Here is an 8,802-nt window from a genome sequence, read left to right as displayed (position 1 = left end):
ACTGTCTGTACAGGTCAACATCTTGTGCAACAGTCAGTCCTGGCACGATGTTCTTTGCTACATCAGACGGCGGTGGAATGTAACTCTGACCGTGGTTATTTTAAATGAAGAAATCGTTCGTTGTTGTTTTTCCCACGATAAATAAAAGTAAAAGGTCCGTTTGAGAAAAAAAAATAACAACAAAAACAAAGGAAGAATTTAACGTTTCTTCTCTTTAAAAAGTGGGAGTAACAAAAGTTAAAAGTCCAGTAGAAAAGAGTAAAAAGTCTGTCCAGGAAAAGCACCTGTAGAAGAGCCTGGACCTCAGAGCCCAGGAGGTCCTGGAGGTCCTGGAGGTCCTGGAGGTCCTGGAGGTCCAGATGATTTGTGCTTGAGTTCCATCAGCTTCCTTGACTCCTTGACTCCTTGACTCATAGACTCCTTGCTTCCTTGACTCCTTGACTCTGTTATTTTTGCTCGTGGTGAAGATCATGGTCTGGAGATAAAATCCATGCAGAAATAATTCAATGAAAGAGAATCACGTCGGGGAAACAAAGCTGCGTTCACTGTCGTCTTCTGTGTTTTATCCTCCAGTTCACTTCCTGGACTGCAGACCTCCTCCTGCTCCTCCTCCTCCTCCTCCTCCTCCTCCTCCTCCTCCTCCTCCTCCTGCTTCTGCTCCTGCTGGTTTCTGACCGGCCCTGCGAACTGGAACCTTGGACACTGGTATCTTGGTGCGAGGAGGTTCTCTGGCCTGAGGGAGGTGGGAGGCAGGCTGAGGAGCAGCTGCGTGTTTCACGGGGATCTTTGAGTCACGTGGTAAACTGCTGACGACCTTGGTCCGAGGAGGAGGAGGCAGCGGGTTCTCCTCCTGGCTGTGTCTGGTCGTGGCTACGGTCGACTCAGAGTCGTTGAGTTTGTCTCTGCTCCTCCTGACGTCGTGCGAGTTGAAACTCCTCTCGTCTTCCGACACGGGCGTGGGCGGGTCCCTCCTGGTATCTTCATCAACGTGATGGTTCTCCCTCCCTGGTAGCTTACCTCCTCTCCCTCCTCCCACCACTGGGATCTTGCTCAGAGCTGACGTCCTCCCTCCTGGAGTCCTCCTCTCCCTGGGAACGCCCTGCAGAGACGTCCTGCTCTCAGTGTGCAGTTCCTCTGGTCTGTCTCTAGGCGGCGGTCCTGGTCTGATACCAGCATCATCCAGGTGACCAGGAGGAGAAGGTAGAGAGGAGTCTATACAAGGAGCAGGGACAGGAGGAGGTTCTCGCTGAGCCTTAGATTGAGAAACAGACGCAGGAGAGTCTGTAGCTTCAGAGACTTGGAGGAGGCCGAGACCAGAGGAGGTTCTGGGCTCTGGGTGTAGGATTGGAGCAGGAGCTGACGGAGTTTTAGGGCCTTGACCCAGAGCAGGAGGTGGGGAGGAGGAGGAGGAGGAGGAGGAGGAGGAGGAGGAGGAGGAGGAGGAGGAGGAGGAGGAGGAGGAGGAGGAGGAGGAGGAGGAGGAGGAGGAGGAGGAGGAGGAGGAGGAGGAGGAGGAGGAGGAGGAGGAGGAGGAGGAGGAGGAGGAGGAGGAGGAGGAGGAGGAGGAGGAGGAGGAGGAGGAGGAGGAGGAGGAGGAGGAGGAGGAGGAGGAGGAGGAGGAGGAGGAGGAGGAGGAGGAGGAGGAGGAGGAGGAGGAGGAGGAGGAGGAGGAGGAGGAGGAGGAGGAGGAGGAGGAGGAGGAGGAGGAGGAGGAGGAGGAGGAGGAGGAGGAGGAGGAGGAGGAGGAGGAGGAGGAGGAGGAGGAGGAGGAGGAGGAGGAGGAGGAGGAGGAGGAGGAGGAGGAGGAGGAGGAGGAGGAGGAGGAGGAGGAGGAGGAGGAGGAGGAGGAGGAGGAGGAGGAGGAGGAGGAGGAGGAGGAGGAGGAGGAGGAGGAGGAGGAGGAGGAGGAGGAGGAGGAGGAGGAGGAGGAGGAGGAGGAGGAGGAGGAGGAGGAGGAGGAGGAGGAGGAGGAGGAGGAGGAGGAGGAGGAGGAGGAGGAGGAGGAGGAGGAGGAGGAGGAGGAGGAGGAGGAGGAGGAGGAGGAGGAGGAGGAGGAGGAGGAGGAGGAGGAGGAGGAGGAGGAGGAGGAGGAGGAGGAGGAGGAGGAGGAGGAGGAGGAGGAGGAGGAGGAGGAGGAGGAGGAGGAGGAGGAGGAGGAGGAGGAGGAGGAGGTCAGGGGAACATTCCTAATGACAGGAGCTGGAGGAGCCGTGTCTGAGGAGGCCGCTGCTGGAGGAGGTCTGGTTGAAGGACAAAAGTTATCTGTAGAAGATGATGATGGAGGTAGTCCAGAACCAGGAGGAGGTCCAGAACCAGGAGGAGGTCCAGAACCAGGACAAGGTCCAGAACCAGGACGAGGTTCAGAACAAGGAGTAGGTCCAGAACCAGGAGGAGGTCCAGAACTAGCTGGAGGTCCAGTACCAGGAGGAGGTCCAGAACCAGGACAAGGTCCAGAGCCAGAAGGAGGTCCAGGTCCAATTGTAGGTTGGGTTTTTGCTGCAGCATTGTGGGTAAATGGAGGACGATCTGGACCAGAGACTGTTGAGGTTTTGTTCTGGTCCACGTGGTTGGAGACGAGGTCGGGTTTAGAACCAGTCACAGACGATGAAGCAGCTGCAGGTGTAGGAGAGACGGGTGTAGGAGAGACGGGTGTAGGAGAGACGGGTGTAGGAGGGACGGGGGTAGGAGAGACGGGTGGAGACCCTGGAGGAGTTCTTCTACCTGGACTTGAAGAAGGTTTGTACCTGGGACCAGAGTCCAGTTCTGAGTCCAGGGTTCTGGTACTGACAGGAGGTCCACCTGGTACCGATGGCTTCACTGTCGTTACAGGTGGAGCAGCAACAGGTGGACTGACGGTGTCCACGGAGGTGGAGGTCAGAGGTGGAGTCGTCCTGACCGCAGCAGACGCCGCGGTGGGGGCGGAGCTCCGTGTGGATCCACTCGTGGGTGGAGCGGTGGTGGAGAGTTCACCCCCGGGTGATGACGGCTTCAGGTTGGTGGTCAAAGCAGGGGGCGTGGTCTGTGTGGAGAGGAAGGAGCTCAGTTTGACAGGAGACGCCCCCGGACCGGAGGCTGCTGATTGGACGGTCTTAGTCGCTGACGGTGAACTGACGGTGAAGGAGGTCAGGGGTTTGGAGAAGATAGACCTGTACGACGGTGACCCCTCACCCCCCCCTCCACTGAGGGCCCGGCTGGCTCGGCCCCACTCTGCCTCCACGTCGGCCATGATGTCTCCACCTCCTGTGATGGAGTCAAAGGTCAGGAGGGAGGAGATGTCCTCCAACAGGGAGCTCAGACTGGCATCTCCAGGTTCCAGTGGAGGGTCAGGGGTTCGAGTCCCGTCCAGGTCCGGTGAAGCGGTGACCTCCTTCTTTGGGGAGGCGAGGCTCCTGACGGTGTCGGGGCTGCCCCCCCCGGGGCTGCCCACTGACCGCGGCTGACATCGCGGGGTGAGACTCAGGTCTTCTTTGATGATTTCCACGCTGTTGGAGCGCGAGGACATGAGGAGCGGGCTGGGGGGGCTCTCCTCCTTCTCCTCCTTCTCCTCCTTCTCCTCCTTCTCCTCCTTCTCCTCCTTCTCCTCCTTCTCCTCCTTCTCGTCTCTGGAGCGCATCTTCACGCTGCCAAAGAGACCCTTCAGGCCGCGGCGTTGGCGGCCCAGCGGCTGTGACGCGGTGTGGACCTGCCGGTCCCCCGCCCCTCTGCGCCCCCCTCTCAGCAGCGACAGGAAGCTGAGGGACTTGGCCGAAGTGGCGGAGGAAATGGAGGTGTGAGGAGGAGAGGCTGCCAGAACGCCATCTTCACCGAGGGGCTCCTCGTCCGCCTGCTCCTTCTCTCCTTCGCTGGCCTCCCGCGTCCTGTCCGGGTCGTGGTCGGGGTCGTGGTCGTGGTCGGGGTCGGGGGCGGCGCTCTCCGACAGTCCGTCCAGCGTTCGGCTCCTGACCACAGGTGTCTTGTTGTTCCCGTCACCTTTGTTCCTGATGGAGAAGATGTTTCCTGGCTTTTTGCCGAACAGCTTGAATCCTTTCCTGATTTTCCCACCCGGCTGCGACTCGGCAGGCGGGGGCTCCGTGTTCTCCGTCTGCACCTCCATCGTCCCCTCCGTCTCCCTCCGTCTCCTGCGTCTCCTTTGTGTCCTTCAGTCCTCGGCTGCAGGTCTGGATTCCCAGGACTGTGAAGTCAACATGGATTCTGCCGCGGTGCAGATTTATCTCTGCAGCTCCGTGAGTCGCTGCGATGCTTGTGTCTCTCCCTCCCTCTCTCTCCCTCTCTCTCTCCCTCTCTTGCCCCTCCCCTCTGCCTTCTCCTGTCTGGCTGCTCGCCCTGGTTGCCACGGTAACTGAGGAGCAGAGCAGTGTTCGTCAGCAGTGTGGAGCCGGAGGCCGTCATCAGCCGTGAAGGCAGAGGTTTCTGGGATTTTTCTTTTTTTTTTTTCTTCTTCTTCTTCAGTCTGATGACTGTGTTTACACAACAGTCTGAGACAATCACCACATTATTACAAATAAAATGAGCTTCAATAGAACCATCTGGTCCAGAGGTTTGTCTCTGTGTGGACAGTAAATGTGGAACCATTGAAAATCAATTCATTTATTCATTATTCTGTTGTTGTTGTAGTTGTTTATATTTTCATTTTCCTGTTTGTCAAAATGATATATTTATTTATTATTAATCATTAATCAATGTTTTTAATATATATATTTATTATTAATCATTAATCAATGTTTTGCCCAGTGTAAATGATTAATTAACTGTTCAATAATTAACTAGTTATAGTTACATTTTAAACAATAACAATAATTACCTTTGTTGACACTTTAACGTCTGCTACAGATTTGATTTCATGTTTAATTCATTCTGTTTGATCCAGAACTTCTTCTTCTTCTTCTTCTTCTTCTTCTAAACAGACGATAATAATCGATCATCGTCTCCTCTGTCGCTCTGACCTATAATTGCCGATGTTAAACTCGTTATCTGAGCTCCTGCTTCAAACTGGGCGTTAACCCGTCCCGCGTTAATGCTTTGTTGACGTTCTGTTATTTATGCCCGCCATTAACGGATTGTCCCGTGCTGTGGAACCAGTGCGCCCTCGTGTGGTGGTTTTAGTAACAGCAGGCGGCTCAGTTGACGCTGAAACTAAAAAAAAAAATCTAAAATTAAAGCTGCCTCGTTCACGTGTATGGGTGTGTGTGTGTGTGTGTTGACCTAATTAAGTCAAAGCAGGTGAACAGTCAGCAGCTAACGCTGAAACTCCTCTATTTTAAAACATTAATTATTTAAAAACCTTTTTCTTACATGCCCAAAATATTACAACAAGTACAAAGAAGTTTGTCAGATTTCTCTGTGGCCCAGTTCCAAATGACCCACGGCCCAATGTTGGTTTGTGGCCCAGTGGTTAGGAACCTCTGCTTTACATTTCTTATAGGTCATAACGGTCGTTCTCTGAGTCCAAACTAATAAGTCACTAACAACCAGAGGTTAAGACGTAACATATAACTAATTATTAACCAGAGGTTTAGACTCCTAACAAGTCTCTAAGGTGAAGGAACTGATGTCAACGTTGGCTATTTATTTTTGTTTTTTATTTTTTACAAAAAGGTTTGGAACAACAACAGGAAACAACAAGAACAACTGAACAGTAAACAGGTAAAAAAACAACAACAACTTTGAGTCACATGATGTGATGTTTTCAGGTTTGAAGAAGTCCTGGATCCTTCAGCTCTTCAGTCCACTGAGGACCAGGGTTTGAAGATCTGAGACCTCCATGTCAGTGACCAGTGACCAGTGACGTCAGGGCTTCAGTGTGAGTCAAACTATAAACTTTACTGAAACATCGATGTGTGTTTTCTGTACAACGTGAAAAACAACAACACGTGACAAAGAACTGGTCCTGCTGATGTACTGTAGCTGTGAATGTGTGTGTAAATGAAGGGAGGGAGGAGGGGGAGGGAGGGGGAGGAGGAGACAGATGTGACCTCGTCTCCTGTTCTTCTGTCAGATGTCCTGCTCCAGGAGGACACCAGGGTTCTTCTCACCGTCATGTGACTCGGAGCGCAGCGCGTCGTACGTGCGTCGGTACAGAGAGCGAGTGACCAGAGTGATGATGAACATCTCCATGACCATCATCTGCTGGTTCAACACTGGACAGAGACACAGGTCAGAGACACAGGTCACAAACAGAGGTCACAGACAGAGGTCAGAGACAGAGGTCACAGACAGAGGTCAGAGACAGAGGTCACAGACAGAGGTCCCAGACAGAGGTCAGAGAGAGTTTTTTTTTTTTTTTCAGTCTCGCGCTCTGAGAAGTTTCTTACTGGACGCTCGAGCTTGAGAAGAGAAGGGAGGGGCGCAGGCGATGGTTCCGTCCAGGGCCAGGATGTTGATGATGGATGTCTGCAGTTGACTTAACACCAGGACCAGCTGAAGAGAAAAACATATTCAGTTTGTTTTAGGATGAAGGTCAAGACGCTGAGTCGACAGAACTTCAGTCCTGACTCAGGCTGTTCCACCTGACCAGTCCTGCTAACACTGAAGTGTCCAGCAGGGGGCCTGTGGTGACCTATGTGACCTCATCCCAGCTCTGGTTCACCTGGTTCACCTGTTGGCGACTCACCTGGTACATGGCGTATTTGGGTACGATGTTGAGGCTGCGGAGGTGACCGTTGGTGTTCATGAAGACGATGGCCACCGGCCAGAGGGAGATGAGGGTGAAGACACCCACCAAGGGGTTGATCCAGATGGCCGCTCCAGTGACCTCTAGCTGAGGAAGAGATAATGTTTTAACCTGCGTCGTTGGTCACACTGGTATGAACCTGTTCATCATACTACACTTTACTACACTTTACTGCACTTTACTGCACTTTACTGTACTTTACTGCACTTTACTACACTCTACTACACTTTACTACACTTTACTACACTTTACTGTACCTTACTGCACTTTACTACACTTACTTACGTCTGAAAGGTCAAAGTTTCCGTTTGTCCACAGGACGACAGAGAGGACGGAGAGGACGGTCTTCAGGATGGCGTACTGTAGCGCTCCAGCCTTCAGCCAGAACAGAAGTCTCCTGCAGCACACAGAGCTACGGGTTAGCTAAAGGTTAGCTAAGGGTTAGCTAAAGGTTAGCTAAGGCTAAGGGTTAGATAAAGGTTAGCTAAGGGTTAGCTAAAGGTTAGCTAAGGGTTAGATAAAGGTTAGCTAAAGGTTAGCTAAGGGTTAGCTAAAGGTTAGCTACGGGTTAGCTAAATGTTAGCTAAAGGTTAGCTAAGGGTCCCCATCCAGAGAGGACAGGTGATGAGAGGGTAGGACGTTGGTACTTATAAATACCCTGACATGGGCACCTGGGGCAGACAGGGGCAGCAGCAGCAGCAGGGTCCAGTACTGATCTTAAAGGTTTGACCAGAGAAACGCTTCAGAAACACAGCGTGTCCTCCCAACTCCTCCACCAGGAGGACCAGGACCTTATAGACCACCACGGCAAAATAACTGGACACAGACAGAAGACCAGGTCTGAGTCTGGACCAGAGACACAGACTGGACCAGGTCTGAGTGTGGACCAGAGACACACACATACTTGTGTACGTACCAGTTTGAGGTCATGTCTGTGAACATGACGGCCTTTGGAATCCACATCCCCAAACAGGCCATGGTGGAAATCACCTGTGAAGGAAGTAGTACTGCGATGAGTCTGAAAGGTAGCAGGTGGTTGGAGTTGGCTGTAAATTAACAGAATGTTCCCCCCTGCACAGATGAATCGTCGCCAACCAAAGGAGAGAAGAGGAAGAGAGACCCTGAGGATGAAGATGACGATGAAGACGATTAGTGACCCTAAGCACCCCCCCCCCCCCCCCCCCGCCCCTCCTCCTCCTCCCCCCAGTACTCACTGGAGCTGCACCGTTGATCCACATAATGATGGTCTTCTTGGGGGAGGGCAGTTTTTTGTAAATGTACACACACTGTTCCAGGTACAGCAGCAGAGAGACGCTGGACATGAAGGTCAGCATGGAGTACAGACAGACCCCGAACACGTCCAGCTCTGCACTCAACAGGACAAAGAAGAACGACATCACAGTCAACGCACACATAGGGCCAACACGTGGCTCTGGGCTCCAGACATGTACCAAATTGGCAGACGTTAGGACAGGACTGTTGATGTGTCTGTGTTTATTCATGTCAGTGTCATTGTCGGTCCAAACATTTTTTTTTCTTTTCTTTCTTTGCAGCCCTCTGCATTTCCTCATTCCACCACTAGGATTCCATGACCCCAGTAGTGGGTGCCACCCTCCAGTTTGGGAACCACTGGTATGTAGTACTACAGTGTGGTGTTACAAATACTCTGAGGACCGGTCACTTACGTGTAATGATGTCGATGGCCAGCGGGGGCTCCCCTAAACAGGCCGGGTCGATGGTGGCGTTCAGGCGTTCCTGCTCCATGGCGTGCAGATAATTTATCAACAAAAACAGGTCAGAGGAGTCGCTCCGACCCAAACACTGGACTGGAACTGGAAAAAGAACAGAAAAATAAAACTGATCTGTGAACTCTCCGTCACGACCGCAGGTCCACGCGTGTGAGGAACAGACGAGAGGGAAGGAGCGCTCCCAGTTTGAAGGTTTATAAGAAGTTAGTGCTGCTCATTCATTCACAGAGCGAGGCCCGGGTAATTACAATAAAATCCAAGGTCAGTGAGAGTCGGTGTGTGTGAGTCAGGGCAGCTGAACTTTGAACTTTGACGAGGCGTGTTGTTCACCGCCGCCAAAATAAAACGCCGTCATCAACAGATAAAAGCTGCAGGGATTTGATC

General features: G+C 52.5%; 2 protein-coding genes across 3 annotated transcripts; both read right to left on the bottom strand.

The window, feature by feature from the left end:
* Window positions 1-7: 7 nt before the first annotated feature.
* On the bottom strand, window positions 8-4,600 carry LOC103395781 (formin-like protein 20). The gene is given in 5 exon segments (XM_025065879.1): window positions 8-1,414; window positions 1,804-1,815; window positions 1,817-1,863; window positions 1,866-2,036; window positions 2,143-4,600. Coding segments are annotated over 5 exon segments (3,021 nt in total). The 5' UTR covers window positions 4,094-4,600; the 3' UTR covers window positions 8-574.
* A 965-nt stretch (window positions 4,601-5,565) lies between these two features.
* LOC103395713 (organic solute transporter subunit alpha-like) lies at window positions 5,566-8,561 on the bottom strand. 2 transcript variants are annotated; one of them, XM_008333502.3, is made up of 8 exons: window positions 8,356-8,561; window positions 7,885-8,036; window positions 7,587-7,660; window positions 7,328-7,486; window positions 6,956-7,067; window positions 6,611-6,757; window positions 6,312-6,417; window positions 5,566-6,137 (listed from the first exon to the last, which is right to left on the bottom strand). In XM_008333502.3, exons 1-8 carry the CDS (start codon window positions 8,432-8,434, stop codon window positions 5,992-5,994), a joined length of 975 nt encoding a protein of 324 aa, XP_008331724.1. In that variant the 5' UTR covers window positions 8,435-8,561; the 3' UTR covers window positions 5,566-5,991. The 2 variants fall into 2 exon arrangements, with proteins under 2 accessions (XP_008331724.1, XP_024921753.1); XM_025065985.1 differs by having other exon boundaries at window positions 7,885-8,561.
* Between the last annotated feature and the right edge of the window lie 241 nt (window positions 8,562-8,802).

Source organism: Cynoglossus semilaevis, chromosome 19 (assembly GCF_000523025.1).
Source record: "Cynoglossus semilaevis isolate Cse_v1.0 chromosome 19, Cse_v1.0, whole genome shotgun sequence".
In the NCBI taxonomy this organism is placed as follows: Eukaryota; Metazoa; Chordata; class Actinopteri; order Pleuronectiformes; family Cynoglossidae; genus Cynoglossus; species Cynoglossus semilaevis.
Note: the sequence above shows the minus strand (reverse complement) of the source record. Positions and strands in the feature narration are given on the sequence as shown.

Coding starts and splice junctions, on each gene's coding strand:
- LOC103395713 (XM_025065985.1), bottom strand. CDS start 8,241: ATGAGGAAATGCAGAGGGCTGCAAAGAAAGAAAAGAAAAAAAAATGTT. Junction 7,487..7,586: donor ACAGACATGACCTCAAACTG/GTACGTACACAA, acceptor GTCTGTGTCCAG/TTATTTTGCCGTGGTGGTCT. Junction 7,068..7,327: donor CCCCAGGTGCCCATGTCAGG/GTATTTATAAGT, acceptor TGTGTGCTGCAG/GAGACTTCTGTTCTGGCTGA.